At 40.0% G+C, this 24077-nt stretch overlaps 1 protein-coding gene across 5 annotated transcripts in view; it reads right to left on the bottom strand.

The window, feature by feature from the left end:
* The window catches only part of CNTN5 (contactin 5), a 1021024-nt gene that overhangs the window by 262738 nt on the left and 734209 nt on the right, over positions 1-24077 (bottom strand). For all 5 annotated transcript variants that reach the window (XM_030560071.1, XM_030560062.1, XM_030560093.1 and 2 more), the window contains one exon: positions 1449-1652. In XM_030560071.1, the coding sequence (XP_030415931.1) occupies positions 1449-1652 (204 nt within the window). The remainder of the gene's footprint in view (positions 1-1448; positions 1653-24077) is intronic.

Genomic DNA, 24077 nt, shown 5'->3' with positions numbered 1-24077 from the left:
TTTTAGTTACTATATTAAATCAAGTCATCTTTCTTAAAGCCCACTCTTTGTAATGGTCGCACAGTACTGAGATGTTTTTTAGTGTAAGACATAGTGAGCTCCCACTATGCATTGTATTTTATGACTTGCTTCAAAATGCTTATTTGTGTGTATACATGTGGGCATGAATCAAAGTGTGGCTAACTGTTCAAATGCATTCCTGAAGAATTAGAAAGCAAATTGAAATGTAGGATTCCTTAGAAAGAAGACAATGCTGACCATTATATATATGTAATTTCTGCTTCGTTTAAAATAAAAAACACTAGATCAGATTGCATTTTGATTATTTTAAAACAATAAAATAAAACATAATGTTGCTGTAATAAATGTTGAATATTTAACTCCAAAACAGCTAAAAACATACTATAGACTTTAGGTCAACCTCTAAAATATATACAACTCTTTCAAGAACACAAAAGAGCCATCATTTACAAAAGAATGTGACTTACTTCCACAATTCCTTTACCTTATATTTTATTGAGAGTGATATTCCCATACAAGGCATAATACTGGAACCTGACTTCTCCAAATTTACAGATATAGGGGTAAAATTTTCAAAAGTGCCTAAGTGACTTCAGAAATCAAGTCTCATTTTCTAAAATGCCGTAGGCATTTAGGACCAGAATGATGCCTAACGATGCAGATAGGTGACTTCTGGGAATTTCAAAAGTGACTAGGGCTTTGTCTACACTAGCACTTTTGTCGGCAAAACTTTTGTCAGTCAGGGTGTGAAAAAAACACACATCGACCAAGAAGTTTCACCACCAAAAATGCTGGTGTGGACAGCACTATGTCGGTAGGACAAGCTACCACCGCTCTCTCCCACCAGCATAGAGCGGCTACACAGGAGACCTTGCAATGACACAGCTGCAGTGATACAGCTGTGCTGCTGTAAAGTCTGTAGTGTAGACATAGCCTAAATGTCTAACTCCCATTAAAATAAATGGGAGTTAGATGACTAGGTGCTTTTGAAAATCCCACTTAGCATTTGTCTTAATCTTTAAGTTCCTAAATACCTTTTAAAAAGTGGTCCTAAAATATCCTAAGTCCTATTGACTTTCAATGAAACTTTGACTCCTCAGCCATTCAACTACTTTTTAAAATTTTACTGATAGACCATTGTTTTCAAGAAAGACACCTAAATAAGTGACTCCCCATTGGGAGATGTTGGATGCTCAGCACCTCTGAAAATTAGGTACTTACTTAGCTGCCCAAATACGGATAATGGTGCCCAAATTTAGGCACCTGGGCTTTAATATAAGGGCTACCCCATTTTTTGTTTACTGAAGTAAATGCATGCCTATATATTGAACACTAATCATCTAAGTTTTATTCTGTGTTTCCATGTAGCCCAAGATATTTTCATTTTCACATTTTTTGCTGTGATGGAGTGGGAATATCTTACTTACCATCATTTCGCAGGGTAAGTGGCGTTGGAGGACTCAGAACTCTGGCATTTGTCACTGTGTTTTTTACTAGGCAGATATAGCTGCCAACATCAGATGTTTGCACCTTGGATATATAGAGATTTCCTGTCTCCTGAGAGATAAAGCGTCGGCTATCTTCTGCCACGAAAGATGGGAATTCATTAAATACCCAGCTGTAAATGATCTCTGAAAAAACACAAAAATAAAGCATTGGTTATGGAAAAATACTGTGAGTGTTAGGAATGAACAAACTCCAGAATGTTTGTTTTGGATAATTCCACAAAGTCTGGAACTGAAGCTTTTTCAAACCTGGAACTCTTAAGACCTTTTTCGCTAAGATTTTTGCTAAATCCTAGTTTGGGAAATGACATCAAAGATGGCCAATAGTTTGAGATGTCTTCAATTCACAGAGATAAAAGTCATTAAATTCCTCAACAGGGTCCACAACAATTCAGAAAAAATATCACATTGGTCCCAGTCTGCATCCTATCAGTCAAGTTAGAATTAATACAAGAATATTCATTCATTGATTCAAATTTTTAGTAAACTACAGAAAAAGAGCTCACTGTGCTGGCTGAAAATTTTCCATGGAAACTGTTTTTGACTAACCTAATTTTTGTGTGTGAAAAATGTTTGCTTTCCATGAAAACTTTCAATGTTGAATTTAAAAAAGCAAACAAAATTAGAAATATTTTCACTGAAAACCAAAATATTTCAATTTGAACATGCTGCTACAGTGCTTCATGGGAGATGTAATTTGGTCACCTCATTCTCCTATTCTCCTTCGTCGTTCGGGCTCACTGACTGGAGCACATCTCCCATGGAACACTATGGCCAGGGACTCTCTGTGATGTACTGCTTCCTTTCTCCAAGAGCAGTGAGCATTATGCATCTTGGGAGAGGTAGTTTGTCCACAGATTCCAGCCTATAGAGAATGGAAACATGAGGAACACAAACTATACACCTATGAGATATTGCAGTAGCATTTCCAAATCAAATGTTTCTTTGGTAATTTTTGTTCTTGTTTTAATTTTAATGGAAAAAACAACATTTTCTGTACCCATTTTCCAACTAGCTCTACATCAAATTATCTAGAAGCCTGGCTCATATTATAAAAAATACATTAATAGATAAGCATAATAATAAAAATAGTCTCTCTGCATAGTATTTATTATTGTCAGGGGTGAATGTATCATGAAAAGGGGATCAAATCCTCTAAAACTTCAGGCTATCCCTGGAGAAATTCCCCCTTCCCCTAAAACCTTTCTCCCATTTCTTTCTTGTCTCTCTGGATTGAGCTTTCCATTCCTCCCACACTTGAGTAACCTTTTCAAGACCCCAATGTAATGAACCCTTGACTCCTAATGTACATTATGGTACACCACTATCTTGCAAGATTAGGATCCAAAAGTTGGTCCAGCCCACCCCAGCTACCCTAAGGTGTGACCTGCACTTCACTTGTTCTCCTGCTCTGTTTTACTGAGGAATCTGGGAACCATTCCAACCATGAGGCTCAAATCCTAAGGACACAAGAATCCTGCCTTAATCTGGCCCTATATAATTTGGTTCTTGGCAAAACCTGGCAGTTCAGCGGTTCCTGAAAATAATAAAGAAAAAGTGTTAATCAAATTTTAAGGGTAGGGTTCTTAATCTTATCTTTTTATCCATCCCAAGAAAATATGTGATTTTCTTTCAGACACCAAACAATCAGCTGTAGTGGAAAAATACATTAAGTGTTACAGGGAAAAATTTTTTAAGGTTGCCAGCCATCCAGGATTGTCCTGGAGTCACCAGGAATCAAAGATCAATCTTTAATTAAAGATTATGTCATGTGATGAAATCTCCAGGAATACATCCAACCAAAAAATTGGCAACCCTAGAATGTTTATACATCTATACCGTCGTGATTCAGAGAATCTGTCTATGTACAATTTACAAATTCTAGTGGATACTGGGGATTCTTTATGTTTATTTGTGCCGGACTACAAACTTTTTGAATGTGAAGCCTGTTTGCATTCTTGTCTTTTGCCACCATATTGAGCTAAAACCCAGTGCTAGCAAAGTGCTAACTATGCTAACAAAAGAGTGTAATTAAAATTTAAAAGCAGCAAAGAGTTCTGTGGCACCTTATAGACTAACAGATGAATTGGAGCATGAGCTTTCGTGGGTGAATACCCACTTGATCGGATGCATCCATTCAAACAGAGCACACTTGGCCAAAGAGAAAGCTACTGTGCTGGGCAAATCTGTTTTCCAAGTCTCAACTCCGGGGTGTGAGGGGGGAGCAACATGTCATCATTGGGTGGGGCAATCTGATCATTTTTATCAGGGAGTCACATGGCAAGGAGGAACTCAGTGGGACTCACAGAGACAAAGAAGGCTTTGGCAGGAGAGAGGAACAGAAGGGCATGCTATCATAGCAAAGGGTTGATTTTAAACAGCAGGCCCAAACTCCCTGTAGAGGAGAGAGAGAGAGAGAGAGAGAGAGAGAGAGAGAGAGAGAGAAGGTCCAAGTATATTTGCTTCCAGTATCACCTGTTCCTGAACAGGGGAACTGTAAATCCAGACCAGTCACAAGGTTGGAGCTCTGGGAGAGGGTTAAGCTACAAGAGAGTGGGGGTCAGCACCTGTCCAGAGGTTTTTGGGAGTTGGGCTGTAGGGTTCCATTTATGCAAAGAAGTAACAAACAGACAGAGTGCTTGTGCCAGGAAGTGTGATAGGCAGGCCAAGGAAAGAGACAGTGCTGCAGCCTACTCAAATCAAGGGAAGCTTAAAATCACACAGTCCCTGTGTGTGAAGCCAAAATACAGCAGCCAGGTGAGTGACCAGATGGGGGAGCTTTTACACAGCCATGACACACAAACACAAACATACACTCACACACACACACACACACACACACACACACACACACACACACACACACACACACACACACACACACACACACACACAGATTAAATAAAAGGGGTCCTGCATAAGTAAAACTCTCACTGAAGTAAATGGGATTCTTTCTCATTAAGTCTCTTTCACATTTGTTTTTGTATTCTGCCAGTTCTGATTTAGAAGACATAAATCCTTCTCCATTTTTATCCATGATATTTCTTTCCTCTCTTCCATTATATCATCCTCTCTTCCCACTTCTTTGATTATTCTTCCCTGCTGAACTTGACACAACCAACATCACTTCTGTGGCATCTTCTTGCTGCCGCCTTCCTAATGACAATCTCGTCAGGATTGACTCTAAATACAGAAATGTCAAGGCTAGCTCAGTAATATAAAGTCACTGCCTCTGCTCCAAGATATAAACTGCTTCACCAGTACAGTGAGTTCCAGGCTTTCAGACGCAAATTGCCTGAGCTACTGTTTTCAGCCATAGCAGAAGTACGAAGTCAGTAATCAACATGTATCAATCTAGTCCTATCATAGGTCTTTTTCACTGTGCTAAAAATGTCTTGTTGCCCATGGATGTATTAAGGAGGAGATTGGACAATGGGTGAGTCAAAAGGGTTAGAAGAACCACTCTAAAATTTCAAAAGGTCTACATTTTCCTTGAGCCTTTTCTTCTAACGATAAGGAAGAAACAAGGTGTGGTGTTTAGATGTTGCTTGTAATTATTAGAACTGGGAGCACTAGCTGTTAGGAGTAAGGTGACCAGATGTCCTGATAAAATTGGGACTGTCCCGATTTTTAGGAGTTTGTCCTGAGTTCTGAACAGAGTACGGTTGGGATGCTATTTGTCCCGATATTTTGTTTCCTGGTCTTTGGTGATAAATTCGGCGGAGAGTCCGTCAGTCACGGACAGTCTTCAGCAGTATTTCGGTGGCGGGTGCTTCTGTCTTTGGCAGCAAGGTTTATTACCCCCCACCGAAATACCGCCGAAGATCGTCCGTGACTGAAGGGCTCTCTGCCGAATTTGCCACCAAACTCCCGGACGGGTGAGTGTCAAAAAAAAAAAAATCGGTGGTCCCGATATTTTCCCCTTAACATCTGGTCACCCTAGTTGGGAGTCTGAAAGGACAGGAAACAGGAAGGAGTGGAGGAGGCTGATTGAGAGCTACCGAGGGGGCAGCAGCAGCTTGGTAAAGAGGTTTCCACTTTAAAAATAAAGTCCTGTTGAAGTCTGCTAGTACCTTGCTTGGTTATTACACAATTTTGATGACAAGGATGGATCTTATGCCCTGAACTCACCTGCACCTTTTCTACAAAGCTCAGGTGAGCCTCCAATTGCTTTTACTGCCTGGATCCATATGTTTGAGACTTATCTGCTTGAAATCAGTGCTACAGAGATTTCTGAAGTAGGAAAGTATGTTCTGCTAATCCACTGCATTGGAGCGGAAGGGCAGCATATATTTTACACTTTTCCCCTTGCAGACAATAAATATGAGACTGCACTCACTGCATTAAAGAACTTTTTTGTGCCAGAAATGAATGTAGTAGCTAATCGCTACAGATTTTGCCAGCATGAGCAGAAACGAGGGGAGACTATAATGCAGTTTATTGCTTCCCTGAGGAGTCTGACTGTAACTTGTGACTTTGGGAATATGGCAGATGAGATGATTAGAGACGAGCTCACTGAGAAAACAAACATGCTTCGTGTAAGAGAACATTTACTTCTAGAACCACAACTTACACTAGAAAAAGCAATAACCATTGCTACTCAGATTGAATCAGCTACAGCTGAAGCCAAAATAATGAGCATGGATACAGGAGGCACAGTCCAGACTGTGACTCCTTTGCAGAAAAGTTCACTATTACTGCAGACAAACAATTACAAGAGTAAAACTAAGTATGTCGCAGCAGCCAGTTCAATAAACAGGTGCATGCACTTTAAAAATAAAGTCCTGTTGAAGTTTGTTAGTAGTCTGCTTGGTTACTACAACACTAGGATGGCTATGAATCCCATACACCGTTCTGCCACACCAGAAGTGTGATATGTATTACTATACCAGCTAAATGTATACCATTGACAGGTATACACTACTGAATCCAACTATGTGGAGAAATCCCAGCTATTAGGTAGGATGGCTCCCTGTGCTGGAGAAAAGGGTGGTTTCCCTGGAAATGGAAAAACAGGATGGCCAATCAACCAAATACAGGTGTAGGACATTTTGGAATAAAGCCTGAAGAAGGGGAATGTAGCCATAGAGTAAGATGGAAATTGTGATATTGAGATGAAGGACAAAATGTGAATTGTTGGAGCCTCTCATCACACGATAGACAAGGGACTGGGAGGGGACGAGTCGTCGGTGTGGATAGTATTACTTTGCAAACACAGACCTGAAGGCACACATTGCAGATCCGCTTTTTTTTTTTTTTTTTGGTGAAACTCCACTTGCCAGTGGATGCCTATGATGTCAAACATTTGACAATATACCAAAACTTATGATACCAACAAGATATGAAATGGACCCAGAGTATGCCAAAAGTGGTATACTTTATTTTCTTGATATATACATAGTATATTAAAAATGTTAAAGTAATTTAGGTTGCAACATCAAAGTTATGCACATGAAAGGTTGGGATCCCTGGACAGACTACCTCTCCCAAGATGCACAGTGGTTATCTCTCCTGAAGAAGAGAAACAGTGCATCACAGTATCATCTGTCTAATGGCCCAATTAGCCTCTTAGTTCTCCTCAACCCATCAATTACGCACAGTTCTTCTTAATGAGGTCTGCTTTCGAATAATTAGAGTTGCAGTGACCAGAGTGCTGCCTGCATAATCTTAATTTTGTGTCCTTGTATGTGTAATGTGCACTAAAGCAGCAGAGGTTCTGGGTTAAAAATAGCAAGTGATCATGTAATTAAAGATGGTATCAGCATACATATGCACAAACGGTCAGAATTAAATTTGCACAGGTAGCCACAGATCTGGATTTTCTAACTTTTGACTGTTGGACTTTGCAACCGTAACACTCCTTTATTCATGGTTTTTTTATGTAATTTCCTAGTTTTTTTTTAAGGAAAAGTAAAAACAAATGTTGTTGCATGCAATTGTAACACGCCCACCATCATGAATCATCAGCGGGGTGCGGATCCTGAGCCTTTAATTCTCCAGCCCAGAATTCTACCACCTAAATGCAAGACTAAACATACAAGTTAACAGCAAGAGCTGACTGTTATCCAGAGAGGGAAAATGGGCTGAACACACTGTTTTTTCATTTAAAGCTCTTATTCATCCCTAATTGTGGTTCTAAAGAGCTATTTCGGACTCTGAGGGACGCTGGATTCAGAGAGAGCTGTCAGAATGTTCAGAAATTTCTGCCTCTTGCAATATGTCTCAAGGAAAATACTAATAAACCCCAAATATTTCTCTCTGAAAATTTCATTGCCCCATGTCACTATGATGCCTTTTCTGATTCCAGTGATTCACGACAACATAAAGAGCCATAAACTGATGATGAAACATTCAGTTTCAAGGAAAATACACGGTTTTTAATTGAAAACACCTGTTACTAATTCAAATGGAAAGCAATCAGTCTCAGTTAACTGTTATGGGTTAAAGGAAATTCATACCAACTGTAAAGTAGCCAACACTATGGCTCACTGTCTGTTCACATAGAACAGAATCTACTTAATCAGCACCCTGACAGCACACCCACTTAATTATTAATTTATTAATTAGAGTGCTTGCCAGAGAACAGATTGAAGACATTCCATTTCAGTGACTCTAAGCAAATGGAACATTTAGACGTATTGGACATGCCTGGCATTGTGTCTGTAAGGACTTTTTGAGTATGTCACTTGTAAAATGATGTCTGTTCGCAAAAAAAAGAGTGATGCATAAGCTGATAAGGGAAAACAATAAAATAATTTTTTTGAATCTTCATTTAAATCTGAAACCAGTTAGGCTAGAGCACTTCTGACACTTCTGCATTCCAGCTAGGAAACAGAAGCACCAAACTAGACAGTGTTAGGTTTGCACGTTTTCTTCTCACACAGGTGTATTCCCACTAACCTCAGTGTAGTTACTCCCAATTTACACCAATATAAGAGAAACTCTGGGACCACCATTTCACATACTCAAGGGGTTTGCCTAAGGTTTATAGAAGCATCTGAATTTTCAGGTGCTTATCCAAATTGACTTGAAATATTAACCTATCATGGATACATTTCCCACTGTAATGCTCTTTGTGCACTCTACGAAGCTCCTCTTTTTTATTATGGCTGGTAAATGAGGCAAACAGCTTCTTAGTATAGTTTCAAATGTTCTGATGGTTTGGTGCATACAACTTAGTGACATTAGATGAAATGGACTAGGCTGTGGAAAACTGTGAATTTCCACTGTAGGCTTTGGCAAAACATTCAACATATCCATATGTGCTTCTGTACAGGAAAACTCTGCAGTACACTCAGGATCTGGGGAATTGTGACTGAGTCCTGGGCAACAGCAGCTAAGCCAGTCATCTCTAAATAATTACTCTAGACCAGACCTAGTTAAGAAGAACTGTACCCAACTGAAGGGCTGAGGAGAACTAAGAGGCTAATCAGGCCGTTAGGCAGATACAAAAAGCACGGGAAGGATATGGGAAATGGATGAAGTAGAAAGACAAAGATTGCTCTTGCCTCAGAAGCTGAGTGCTCCCTAGAACTGTAGGGGTGGAACTATAGAGTGTATAGGTGTGATGGAAACCAACACTGTAAATAAACTACACTGGGTGTTTTACCATCAAAAAAGGGTCTCTGAGCTATCTGTGGACCTGAGCAGAGGCAAAAGCATGTGGGCCCTGTCATACAAACCAACAGTTTTAAGCTGACAGAACTGGATGGACTTGCAGAAGCGATTTTACAAATGGATTTTAGGAGGACTACTGCAATTATAGGGAAATGGGTCTTCACATTGACATTGATCCACTGTACAAATTTCTCAGATTTCTAAACTTGCAGTCATGGTAGGATGGCTGGAAGATAAAGCAATGGCCTTCAAATCCTGGAGCCCTAGCTTGATGCCAGTTTGCAAGCCCACAGAAATTAAAATTTAGGATTCTTCTTTAATCTTGTGACTACTGTTGACAGTTTCTTGTATGTCCAGGTAGAACATACCTGTTTTCCTGAACATACTAGTATAACCTATCACTGCAGTGATTTCAATGAACTGTTAAAAGATGACAGTAGCCAACAAAGAGAGTGTGGGGGAGAATCATTAGCTATAGTATTACATTTAAAAAAACGTATAGGTTACTTTGTAGGTGTGACTTTTTATTTAAAACATAGGCCCACTAACATGCTCTTAAAATAATAACCAGGAAAAGATTTATGTTTTATCCAGCCCCACAGTCCTCATCCCTAGATCTAATTCTTCTGTATGGATACCTCACCCAGAATATTTTCACCTAGAGAATCCCACTATAAAAAGGAAAGAAAGAAATTAGAAAGAATGCAAAAATCAGCTAAGATAATAGGAGGCTTGGCAAGTATGAGAAAAGTTTAAAGGAACTTTAGTTACACTGTTTTGAGAGAAAAGAAAAGGATATCCAATAGCTCTATAAAATTACTGGAAAGGAAACAATGCAAGGACTGAGAAGATTTTTTTCTGAGCCTGCCCAAGAATACATTATAAGTAATAAAGACCTTTCACTAAGAAAGGGCAAGTTTACATTAGATATCTTAATAAGCAATTTAACAATGGAAACGCTTGCCAAGAGAGACTGAAACACCATCCAACGGAAATTGTCAAGAAAAGATGGATAACACAATCAGTGGAACAGCATAAGGGATAACCTACACTAATAATATTACCTTCCTATTATGTAGTTCCTTTATAAAGGAGGTACCATCCCCCTTGTACACATGGATAAATTGAGGCATAGAAACATGTAACAATTAGCAGGTCAAAGAACAGAAGCACAATCCTAAACCACTGGGTGATCCATTAGGCCCGAATGCCTCCCCTTAGATGAAGGGGTTGGATTGTGTGACCTATGACATCCCTTTGGCCTTTCTTTATTAACACTGCCATCTGCCACTCTCTCTCAGTTAATATCTTTTGTATGCCACAGGCAATGGTACATGAGGACATACCTCAGAAAAATGTTGGTTTTCGAAGCTACTGTATGCTGCTCTTCACAAAGCCTGTGTCTACATTAGGAAAACTGGGACCTGTACTTCACCACCAGTGTGACTGCTCCTGTGGTAGAATGGTGAAAGCTGTGGGGTAGGCAAAATCACCTCAGGCTTTTTTTTTTTTTAATACCCCATCATCCAACACTGCTCTGCAGCTCCACTAGTTGGAACAACATCAAAAGCTGTAAGGTAAACAAGCCTCAGGCATTTTTAACAGGAGGTCTAACCTAAATTAGAACAGAGTTAGATGACATGCTGGTAAAAATGCCTGAAACCTGCCTTATTCTGCAGCTTCCACTTTTGCTGGCTTTAAATTCCAGGCCTATATTTTCTTACAATAAACCAGACCAAAAGTAATTTGCACCAGCTTTTATTCCTAACTTTCATTATATATCTGAGCACTAGAGTTATTACAGGGAATCCTTCTCTATATTAGGACAAGCTTGTAGTCTGCTGTTGAAAGAAAGAAAGAAAGAAAGAGAAAACAATGTGAACATCATTTTTACTGTTTATCTTTCAGTATAAGACTGAATTTCAAACACATATGGGCATGAGCCCAAACTTGGGATCTAAGTATTTACCAGCTTTGAACAGGTTCAGAATCTAAACCTCACTGCTGGCTAAAAGCTAAATAAGCCAAACTTCAATTCTGGATCTAAATACACCATCCCCTAAATTCATGACTGGATGCAGCTTCTGCATCTCAAGCCATATTTGTTTGACAAAACACAATACTAAGACTGAGTAAATGGTATTCACATACTTCACTTAATTTACGTTTTCAGAAGAGAAGCGCAAGAAGTTTAGCTGAAAACAGAGGAGAGCTATACAATGACACCTATATCAAACACGCAAAGATGATAGAGAGCACTGCCTTGAAATTACAGTCTACAGCCAACACAAAACAAATGTGTATGTAGATACAATTCATTAACACAGGAGTACACAAAATAAAAAAGTCAGAAAAATTATGAATTATAAAAGGCAGCTCTAAACTGGCATTCTCCGAGGATAAAAGGCTGAAGCAGTTGTCTGCCAGTAAATCCTGTTATTTACAAAGTTTTGGTGTTAATGCGATGAAGTCACCATGGTGACAGTAGAGCTGGCATTTCTTTTTATGAATAGCCAGCTTTGTTTACAGAAATCTCTCCTAGGAGCTCTGTATCTGTTTTCAGAAGGTCATTTGGAAAAGCTTTCAAAATGTCCCATTTACTTCCATGTTTTATCACGTTATTTAATGCACCATGTGAGTGAAAATCTGGGTCATTTAGCGATGAAGTAGTGAAAAGAGCAGATCTATCTTCCGCTAAGAAATTTCTGAGGTGAAATTTTGTTTACAATCATATCTTTAAGTGATTTTAGTAGATCCATTTTCTCTCTGCTTCACAACAGTAATTCCTGATCCGTCACTATTTGACATCTTTCCCATAATGGATAATGCCTGAGATGTAACAAATCAGCATATTTGGTGCTGTAACATCATGTTTAGACTATCATCTTTCTGAGGAAGCAATTTTGGTTCTGTGACAATGTAAAAAACATAATGCTGTCAAGGTGGGTCAGAAATAGATGAAATCGATTCAGCTACCCACTCCTACGATTGGAAACACCTGAATATTCTCAGGTTTGCCTGATGGCTTTTCTCATGGGAAATTCTATTTTTACCATAGAAGTCATTCAAATTTGGGATATCTTTTGCTTTAATCCTTTAACTACATCAAGTATATGATGCGGTAAATGTCACATATATGTGTAATAAGTACTGAAAGCCACTTGCATGTGGATCCTAAGCATGTAGTAAATATGATGTTTAAATTACCACTTTTCCATTCTGTAAAGGTAAAACATTCACATGCAACCCTAAATATATTTTCCAAAGAACTATTATTTTACTGTGATTGGGCTTTTATACCAATGACACAAAGAATCCAATATCCCCTTAGTTGTGTCATCATATCTTGATACACTGGCATATGCGGACATAACTCCTCAAACATCCAAATGGGTGAATATATTCTTCTTCAAAACACATGGATTTTCACTGATTACCACAATTTCACAAGATGACAGTACCCGATGAACAAAGGGGACTGATCCCTGATAATGGCCAAAATCAGAAACAATCTGGGAGGTTTATCAATTGTGCAACAGTTGTTTGTTTTTAGACATTCTGCATGGAAAGTGGCATTTACAATTTATAGCTGCAGACAATGTAATGAGGCACTTCAGATGTTAACACTTCCTTAACATTCAACAATGAACAGTATCTAAGCAAAACAAACAAGCATAAAAGCACGTAAGCATTCAAATCCAGGGCCGCCCGGGGGACAAGTGGGGCAATTTGCCCCAGGCCCCCATAAGAATGTTGGAAGCTCCCCCCGGCCCCGCTCCCACCTCTGCCTCCGCCTTCCCCCATCCCCCGGCGCCTCAGCACGCCGCGTCCAGGAGTGGCCCTGGACAAAGTTAAAGTGGTGAATGGGGGGTTGAATCATGGCCCTTCCGGGGGTATGTCAGGATCGATGGAGGGTGAGTAGATAGGGGTCGAGGCAATTAGGGAACAGGGGGAGTTCGTTGGGGGTGGGGCCCTGGGGTGGTGGTTGGGGGGATCTTGAGGGAGTGGTCAGGGGACAAGGAGCAGGATGGGTCAGGGATTCTGAGGGGGGCAGGATGTGGGTGGGGGTTGCGGGGGGCAGGGCCACGCTGTCTGGGGAGGCACAGCCTTCCCTACCCTAAAGCTCATTCAGTAGTTTGAGGCTTGCAGACAGCTATTTAACGCAAAGAGCCAAGCTGTTATCTTTTCCCTTAGGGCTACCATCCCTTTCACTTCTCAAATGCCAAATTATAGTCTACATTTAATTTCAGTGCCATAGGGAGACTCATGTCAGGGCAGGATAGCTTCATTTAAAATTAGCCACTTCAATTAACAGTGATAGAGCCATGGGGGAGGGATCACATGAGAAGAGCAATATCCTACACCACCTACCTCCTTCCCAATTCTACCAAGGGAGATCCCCTTCCCTGCATTCCCTGAGGCTCCAGAGGGGTTAATTCAATTGTTCTCAAACTTTTGTACTGGTGACCTCTTTCACATAGCAAACCTCTGAGTGCGAACCCCTCTTATAAATTAAAAAAAAATCTTTAAAAAAATTTAACACTATTATAAATGCTGGAGGCAAAGCAGAGTTTGAGGGAGAGGCTGACAGCTCATGACCCCCAGTAATAACCATGTGACCCCCTGAGGGATCCCAACCCCTGGTTTGAGACCCCCTCTGTTAATTTAATTTTAGCACTCTCTGTCCATTTACATGCATGGGCTATTTTGAGCATTTCAGTTTTCACAACGTAGGCTTATCTCAGATTTTGGAACAAGCTGAAACGCTCAGTTCATGGAGCATGTACATAAGCTATACTAAAGACAAACCCACAGGAACCATCTCCAGTTTGTGAGGGACCCCATGGAGCCAGTCTCTAGGAAACAGATAAATTCATGGACGTTAAGTCCATTCATGGCTATTAGCCAGGATGGGTAAGGAACGGTGTCCCTAGCCTCTGTTCGTCAGAGGGTGGAGATGGATGGCAGGAGAGAGATCACTTGATCATTACCTGTTAGGTTCACTCCCTCTGGGGCACCTGGCATTGCCCACTGTTGGTAGACAGGATACTGAGCTGGATGGACCTTTTGTCTGACCCAATGTGGCCATGCTTATGTTCTTATGTTCTAACCTAAATGAACCCAAAGTTATGGAGACAGATATGAGTCAAGGAAGCCAGCAGTATATCAGAAACCTGGGAAAATCTCTGACGTTTGGTCACAAGCTGAGGAGGTTCAAAAGTTTTGGATTTTTTATAAGCAGAATGTTTTTATTGTTTCTTTGAACAATCAAACATAGCAAGCAGCAAATATTTGGCCACATACTTCTGAAACCCCAAACCATATTCAGGTTTTGGCAGACTAATTTCAGCTTTTCAATTAAAAAAACCACAACAAATTTTGAAGGAAAGCAGACATTGTCCATGATTTTCTCTGCTTTTTAAAAACCCCTACTTTTCAATCCAAAAAAAGTTTTGATAGAAAATATTTATCCAACCCTTTTAATGAGCTTTAGTGCCTTTTAACACTAGCTGATGCTGAGAACCAGTGATACCTTGTAAAGGTGACTTGAAAAGAAGTTTTCTCTAAACTGGGTTTGTGCTGAGATGCGAAAGGTTTTTAATTCTTTATTTTTCCCAGGGCGGCCCGGGGGGCAAGTCAGGCAATTTGCCCCGGGCTCCAAGGGGCCCCCACGAGAATATAGTATTCTATAGTATTGCAACTTTTTTTAATGGAAGGGGCCCCTGAAATTGCTTTTCCCCAGACCCCTTGACTTTTCTGGGTGGCCCTGTTCAAATCCTTATTTTACCCAAAGCCTTGTTTTAAACTCTAGCATCAAATTATCTATTCAAACATGCCATGCACCAATCACAGACCAAGAATGCAATAAGCTACAGACTTTAGCTACTGTGCACACTTCACATCCATGGAGTGGAAGGACGCTTATCAGCTAAGATGAATGACGACAGTAGGCCTTTCCCCTGTCCTCCCACTATAATCCAATTAATAATATTTGGTGCATTTCTTTGTGCTACTATGTCTTATTACCAAACCTCATTAATCCTCCATGCAAATCTTTAATGAAGGCAATTTATTTGTTGCATCGCGATGCACCCACATAGAACCAACAGATATTGTCTATTTATCAACTAGCAATGAAATTGCTTCCTTTCTGCTCTGGGGGTTCTGTATCTATTGCCTGAACAGAATTCCACCAAACATGTATTTGTCTTTGTTCAGGTTTAATTACTGTGATAAATCTTCAAACATTTGCCTTCCTTTAACCATTCACACAGACATTAAGGTTTAGCAGATGACCTACAAAAGTTTTTCTCTCACCAGTTTCTATCAGTTTCTGAAAGCTGGTGAACCGCATTTTTCTACTTGGCATACAAAAACTGGTAGCTAATTAAGAACACTCAAATGCTGGAAACACTTTGATCACATGTGTAGAGTTGCTTCTACTAGGACTAGATAGAAAACAAGATTTCTGTTTCACACACAAAAAACACCAAAACAAAACAAACAATCCCCCCCCCTCCCGAGCTTTCAACATATGTTTTCATTCTGCATTGGAAGGAAAAACAGACCTTACCAAAAATTGGGTGGAGGGAGGGAGGGAGGAGCGAGAAAAAGAGAGACAGATATCCACTTTCGAATAGACAACCGCCCAATGGTTAGGGTATTTGTGGAGTATATGGGAAACTCAGGTTCAAGTCTCTGTTCTGCCTGCATCACAGCAGGGACATAAACTTGTGTCTCCCACATCCCAGCTCAGTACCCTAATTGTCTTGCTGTAAGCTTTGGTTCTGGCAATTCAGCATTTTTGTGGAAAGATTCCTGACCAGCTCTACTTGCTTCCCATTCAAACATACTGACTTCAGAGGGACTACACATCATGGGTAGGTAAATGCATGAGAGAGTTGGCCCAAGTGGGTACTTGATTACTAAGACTGTATGTCTGGCTATGATTTTCATTTTTTTAAACTAAAAAAGTCATACTCCTTGTAACCCTTTCTTTGGATCAAGATATGTTTAGATATGTCAAGAGATCTATAACATCATGTAATTCAGAAACATATAAATAGTCCATCAAATTTAGACTGCCACCATTTTCTATTTAGTGCTGTCTTTATATGCTTTGAAACTATTAATAGCAGTTATTTAATATCTATTAAATGGGAAAAATATTGTGTGCCATGAACTTTTCTTCTTGTTATACTAAAAAAAAATCACTGTTCATATTTTTTCCTTTAATTTTGTTTTTGTTTTTGCTATGATAAGACCACCAACCTTAAATTACTAACTATCTTCTTCATCATAATAACCACCTATCTCTTAGGGGCACCAAAGAAGTTATTTAAGGTTTGTAAAGTCCTCTGAAAAATAAACATCTCTGCATGAGTGCAAAGTATAATTATTATTACCTGGCTTGAATGTTTCAGCACTCTGGCAAAACCTTCAGTATCAGATTAACATATTTTTTCTCTTATCTTCTGTCTTTTTCCTTTCACTCATCACTTCTCTGTACCTCAACCTCTGCTCCTATACTCCACATTTCTGTGGTTTCAATTTCCCCATTTTCCTAGTCTGTCCGTTCCCCTTCCCACTCTGCTTCTTCATATTTTAGTCTCCTGCAGCGATGATCACAGTGAAAAGTCATGCTCCACAGTCTTACATGTTGTATACCCCGCACAATGTTGTATAATATGGGAGCATAACACTTCAACCAACCTAAACGGGCCAGCAGATTGATATATTTCAATGGCGTAATGCTCAAAAGAGTGAGAAGCCTGAAAATGAACTAAAAAGACAATGACAACAGAGGCACAGAAGACATACATGACAGGTTGAATTCCAGCACAAAAGACGCTGGCTCATGGCTGAGAAATATTCAAATGCAAGAAACAATATCACGTAACCCTAGTACACTAATAATAACACCTAGCTCTTCTACAGAATTTTTCATCTTTAGATCTCAGAGTGGATCAGTATCAAATGGGGAAATTGAGGAACACAGAAGGAAGTGATTTGCTGAGGATCACATTGCAAGCCAGTGACTGAACATGGAGCCTAATCCACTAGGTGCCCTAGAATGTGTTTCCATTTCCCTTGTTTCTATAATCACCAAAAGTATAAGGCCTTCCACTCCTCGTGGAGCTGTATGGATGTACAAGTAGGATGGCGGGATGTTGTGAGTAGTCTCCCTAGCCCACATTTATATTCCCATTATAAATCTGATCCCCGAATCCTGAAGCAAAAATAGGACTATAAACCACTACGCACAGCGGTAATGCTTATAACCAGGAAAATCCACAGCTGTTCAGAATGGAAAAGGGCTATTAGATCATCTTGTCCAATTCCTGTGTGGTGGTTTTTCCCAGTTTTGAATAATTCAAACAATGAGGCTTCCACCACTTCCTTTTGAAGACAGTCATATGTGAACATATGCACTGGACAATAACATGAAAGTAAATTTTAGGGCTCCAAAAGACAGCCTTTGAGTTTCCAAAAAAATGTCAGTAGCTCTTTATAACAGTTACTAAAGACATTTTAAAGACCTAGTGGGGTGGGAAGGAAGATACTTATCAAAAGTTAGTAATCTGCCTCACAATGCCAATATTGCTGTTCAGCCATATGCAATCAGTAACATCACCAGCAGTGTTTGACTGTGCAAAACCAGCCTTTATCTGATTTTACATATACATAATATACAGCCCAGTCCCTGTTATCAATGTACACTGTGCTGAGCTACTGGAAACCCAGTGAAACGCTTCCTTCCATCTTTCACTTGTCACATAACGGTTATTTAGAGATAATACATAGAGTTCTGTTGTCTTACTTTCCGCCTAGGGCACTTTCTCATGATTATACTCTGTCCATTCAACCCTTTAGTAACGCAGTCAAAGTGTCACCTGACGTGTCGCACTGTATATATTTCACACAGAAAAAAAGAGATGCTTTGCCAACTCTCTCTCTCTCTTTTTTTTCCTAAAAGAAACATTGATATTAATGTAATGCTAACCATAAGCCATTCTGCTCCCTCTTGGATTGAGCACTTGTGTAGCCTTGAGAACATTGATTCAGATTTTCAAGGCCAAACTCATTTTAGAGATGAAGGATGGGCTTGTGGTGAAGTCACTATACTGGCTCTCTGGAGATGTGATCACGTTCAACACTTGGCGCTGCTGAAGACTTCTTGAGTGACTTTTGGACAGTCTCTTAATCTCTATATAGTATTGTAAAACAGTGATAACAGTTTTCTTCCCACCTGCACTTGGACTGTAAACTGTCCAGGGCTGAGAGTATGACCTATTATGTGTGTGTGGAGCACAAGAGACTTGGGTTCAATTCCCTCTGCCAAAGATTTACAATGTGACCTTGAGTGACTCACTTAAGCCAAGATTTTCAAAAGTGATCTGTGATTTTTTTAGATGGTGGGTGCTTGACACTTTCTAAAAATCAGGTAGCTTAATGGAGTCTCAAATTGGGAACCACAAAACTGAGGCACCTAAAATTAGAACTGTTCAGAATTTGTTTTTATCAAGATATATTTCTGATAAAATTTCAATTTGGGGAAAAAAACACCTATAAAACAGTGAAGTGTTTTTCTTAAATGTCAAAACATCCCATTATTGTCAGAATAAAAATGTCCAATTTTGGTCTCAAAATGATTTTTCAAAATGAAATTCACTATTTTATATAAAAACATTAAAAAGGGTAAAAAAGTCAAAATTGGGGGCAAAATGTTTTGAACCACCCCAAATTAATAGTTTTTGGAATTTTGTTTTATGAGAAATTTTGAAATTGTTTGTTATTGTTCAGTTTTGGAATAAAAAAATGAAATTTCTGAATTTCCCACAAAACAGAAAATCTGGTTCTCACCTAGCTTCACCTAATATTACTTGTCAATTTTAAAAATGTTGGCCTTAGTCTCTGTGCCTCAGTGTGCCATCTGCAAAATGTGGTTACAGGACTTCTTCACCTCTCATGGATATTGGAAGGTTTATGGTAACTGGGGCCTTATAAGCACCTAAAACAAACAAACAATCAGCTTGAATCTTTAAGTGTTACAATATAATAAATAATATTAATATATTTTTCAAATTTCCCCACGTGTGTTCAAATTAGGATAGTCCTGTCTATCTTGATTTACACACACATGCACCAACCCTAGTTTGCTTATACACTTGGATAGAGTGTGTGTGCTAGTCCAGGGGTTCTCAACCTTCTCACCTGGCTGCAGCAGGACTAGCCCATTATTGCTAGTTCACCACCTCCTTCCTTTCACGTTACTCCATTCTCCTACCCCATTTCTTCACAGTCTAAGCTCTAATTATAATGGCAAAAGAAAAATAATCCCATCAAAATGATAGTTTAATACAACTGATAAACCAATGAAATTTTCTTTGCTGTAAGATAACAGCAGCACCACAACAGGAATTTTATTAGCTTGCTAATGAAGTTCTCTAACATTATTTTTTAACTAAGTTGGAACATAACATGAGAACATAGAAGATGAAAACGGGCAAGAAAATTATCTGCATCATGAATATTATTAATTGTTGCATTGTCAAAAACTATCTACACTGGCATGGTGACCAAAAGGAGGTGGGTAACACCCACTGCTCTTTGTTATTGCCATGGAAAACATCTTTTATCGTCAGTAGTGCAGTCTGGACGTAATCCTTCAGACTTGAATCTGAATATTAAAAGGCATAGCTATCCAGCTTCACCCCAGCCATGCTGAGTTACACCTCTATCACAAATTCAATCTCTCTCTCTCTTTGTTCAATCCCAGCAATCGTCTTTAAATCATTTATTGTTAAATCCTCACAATCTCCATCCTATCAGGCTTGGCTCAGTTACTATTGTATTGTACAAGGCAGCCCTGGCTGAACTAATGAAAGGCTGGCATTTAAGGAATTTAAATAGATTTTTTTAAAAAATAAAAGCATACCCAACCCCTACCCACCTCTGAACTGATCTGAAAAGGCTACACGATCAATGTCTAGAGATCTACAGCCTATCCAGCACTGTGGCTTTTATCCTTATAACATGCCTGGGAAGTATGTAATTATTAACCTCATTATTTGGGGATCTTGTCCAAGAAGTCCATAGCTGAGCTGGGAATTGAACACAGTCTCCTGAGTGCCTTCAAAAAGTGCCTCAGTAGAGTCATATCCACTAGGTCAAGCTTCCTACCACCACCACATCTCTCCTTAATACCCGCTATGCAACAATACCCCTAGAAAGAAATCAGTTAATTACTGTGAGGTTGAGGTTGGTTGTCAATTATATTACATTTCTAAAGAACCCTACTGCCATCATTCCTGTTAAATCCTATAACACTATTCCACAAGGGTAGAGAAACATGCAGAGAAAGAACTAGACTCTGAAGTATTAAAAATAAATAATTTATCACCTCCCCCTCACCTTATCTTACACTTCTCTTGTTCCAGCTATCTTATCAGCATTATATTTGTGGCTTCTTCTCCTTAGCTATATTGATTTACTCTCTCTCTCCTCTCATACTTTTCCATAGTGTGCATAGAGAGACTGTCTAGGATTAATTATTTTTTTCCCATTCCATGGACCGTTAAACTGAAAAATCTTTAACTGACATGTTTTTGAGATTATATTGTTCCACCTGCCATTTTAGCACAGCAACAGAGCTGAATGGTAACAGATAGCTAGCAATAAGAATATGGAGCTTGGGTCAATTTGTTCCTTTTATAAAAATTCTTACATCACTTAACTATTATGTAATGCATATATTCCCACTATTGAATCAAGGCTGGAAACATTTTAAAATGTCAAATAGCTAGTAACATGAAAAGTTTCACAACATTATTGACCGGTTACCAACTTAGACTGGCAACTTTACTCTTATAGTACTTGTTACAGGAATAAATGTGATGAAATGAATATAGAATTCAATTTAAATCCGGCAGGATCATTCTGTGTAGTTTAATTATTGGGTTGAAGAGTTTCTGCTGGTTATATCTAATTTACAAAACACCATAATCCTAGGACATTTTAGTAACAGGTTAGTAATTTGTCCCTAGGGAAAAAGAGTTTTCCCATTATGGAAACTTCCCATCATTACTGTCCCCTTTGGCAGAATCCAGACAAATAGGCCTGGTCAACACTACACGTTTAAACCGATTTTAGCAGCGTTAAACCGATTTAATGCTGTACCCGTCCACACTATGAGGCCATTTATATCGATATAAAGGGCTCTTTATATCGGTTTCTGTACTCCTCCCCAAGGAGAGGAGTAGTGCTAAAATCGGTATTACCATATCGGATTAGGGTTAGTGTGGTCGCAAATCGATGGTATTGGCCTCCGGGTGGTATCCTATAGTGCACCACTGTGACCACTCTGGACAGCAATCTCAGCTCGGATGCAGTGGCCAGATAAACAGGAAAAGCCCCACGAAATTTTGATTTTCATTTCCTGTTTGCCCAGCGTGGAGCTCTGATCAGCACGGGTGGCAATGCAGTCCCAAATACAAAAAGAGCTCCAGCATGGACCGTACGGGAGATACTGAATCTGATCACTGTATGGGGAAACCAATCTGTTCTATCAGAGCTCCATTACAGAAGACAAAATGCCAAAGCGCTTGAAAAAAAGATCTACAGGCTACACAGTGCTGTGTGACAAGCGTAACGGGAAGCCAGAGATTCAAACGGATGCTCATGGAGGGAGTGAGGGGATACTCAGGACTCCAGCTATCCCACAGTCCCAGCAGTCTCTGAAAAGTATTTGCATTCTTGGCTGAGCTCCCAATGCCTGTAGGGTCAAACACATTGTCCGGCATGGTTCAGGGAATAGCTCGTCAATTTACTCCCTCCCCCCCCCACGTGAAAGAAAAGGGAAAGAAATCGTTTCTTGACTTCTTTCAATGTCACCCTATGTCTACTGAATGCTGCTGGTAGACGCTATGCTGCAGCAGTGAAGAGAAGTATCTGCTCCTCTCCCCTCCCTGGTGGCAGACGGTACAATATGACTGATATCCGTCATCACCATCAGCCCATGAGCGCTCCTGGCTTGCCTCAGGTGAGGTCGGCCGGGGCGGCTGGGTAAAAACAGGAATGACTCCCAGTCATTCCCAGTAGATGGTACAGAACGGCTGGTAACCGTCTTCATCATAGCAACTGGGGGCTGAGCTTCAATCAGCCCCCTCCCTTTCATGTGAAAAGAAAAGATTCCGTACTGCCTGGACTATCATAGCAGCGGGATGCTGGGCTCCTCTCCCCCGCACCGTTTAATGTCCTGCCTGGACTATCATAGCACCGGGAGGCTGCCTCCCCCTCATTTTATGTCACTAAACACTCAGTGTTTCTTATTCCTGCATTCTTCATTACTTCATGACACAAATGGGGGGGACACTGCCACGGTAGCCCAGGAAGGTTGGGGGAGAAGGGAAGCAACAGGTGGGGTTGTTGCAGAGGCACCCCCCATGAATGGCATGTAGCTCATCATTTTTGCGGGATCTGACACGGAGCAGCTGTACTCTCTGATACACTGCTTCTCTAGTACATTTGCCCCATATTCTAGGCAGGACTGACTCTATTTTTAGAAACCATAAAGGAGGGATTGACTCGGGGAGTCATTCCCAGTTTTGCCTTTGCGCCCCCGGCCGATCTCAGCCAGCGGCGCCCATGATAGCAGCAGACAGCACAGAAGGACAGATAACCATCATCTCATTGCCAAATTACACTGGCAGCAGACGGTACAGAATGACTGGTAACCGTCTCTGCTATCATGCAAAAGCAAATGAATGCTGCTGTGTAATGCTGGAGTATTGCCTCTGTCCGCGGCATCCAGTACATATACGGTGACTGTAAAAAAAAAAGCTGAACGGGCTCCATGGTTGCCATGCTATGGCGTCTGCCAGGACAATCCAGGGAAAAAGGGCGCAAAATGATTTTCTGCTGTTGCTTTCCCAGAAGAAGGAATGACTGACGACATTTACCCAGAACCACCCGCGACAATGATTTTTGCCCCATCAGCCACTGGGATCTCAACCCACAATTCTAAGGGGCGAGGGAGACTGTGGGAACTATGGGATAGCTATGGAATAGCTACCCACAGTGCAACGCTCCGGAAATCAACGCTAGCCTCGGACCATGGACGCACGCCGCCGAATTAATGTGCTTAGTGTGGCCGCGTGCACTCGACTTTATACAATCTGTTTTATAAAACTGGTTTATGGAAAATCGGAATAATCCCGTAGTGTAGACGTACCCATAGACACATATGGTAGATGCCTGAAAGGCAATAACACATGAGTTTGGGAGCAAAATTTTTCATTGCATTTTTTAAATTAATTAATCTGTCTTGCTTTATCCCTCTTTCCCTTAGTCTTTTCACGTATAATTTGATTCCCCTGAACTGGCAGCTAGTGTAATACTTGCTGACATTAGTAAGAGTGTGACACAGTAGCATATGTCCCTAAAGCAGAAACCTGTCATTGCTGCCCAGGCACCCAGCATCATGTGCTGGTTTAATTGAGCAAGGTCAGCCAGTTTTCCCTCTCTAGATTCCATGCTTCCTGAGGGGAAAAGTAGTTCCAATGAGTGATCCACCAGATCTAAGGCCACTAAACTTTTGGTGCTTGTTACAGCTTTTTTTTTTAATTTCTTGATGTAAGAATTGTAGGGTGGTGGTGATGATGAAACAACAATGAACAGTGCTAAGTCCTGGAAAAGTTTTGTAGAATACAGTAAATTACAAGTTAGAGACTTTACTGAACGTGGATCAATTGCGTACTTGTTTTCATTAATTTAACTTCCTTGTTTTCTTAGCTTATAGTGTTTATTTTAAACTTTCAAAATTATCTATGAAGAAAGTGAAAATGAAAAAAATCATTTATTTATATTTATCTCCTTCAAATATTGCTTAGGAGTCTGGGCATATTCTTATAATTAAAACATAATTAAAATATA

Source organism: Gopherus evgoodei, chromosome 1, assembly GCF_007399415.2.
Source record: "Gopherus evgoodei ecotype Sinaloan lineage chromosome 1, rGopEvg1_v1.p, whole genome shotgun sequence".
Classification (NCBI taxonomy): Eukaryota; Metazoa; Chordata; order Testudines; family Testudinidae; genus Gopherus; species Gopherus evgoodei.
Note: the sequence above shows the minus strand (reverse complement) of the source record. Positions and strands in the feature narration are given on the sequence as shown.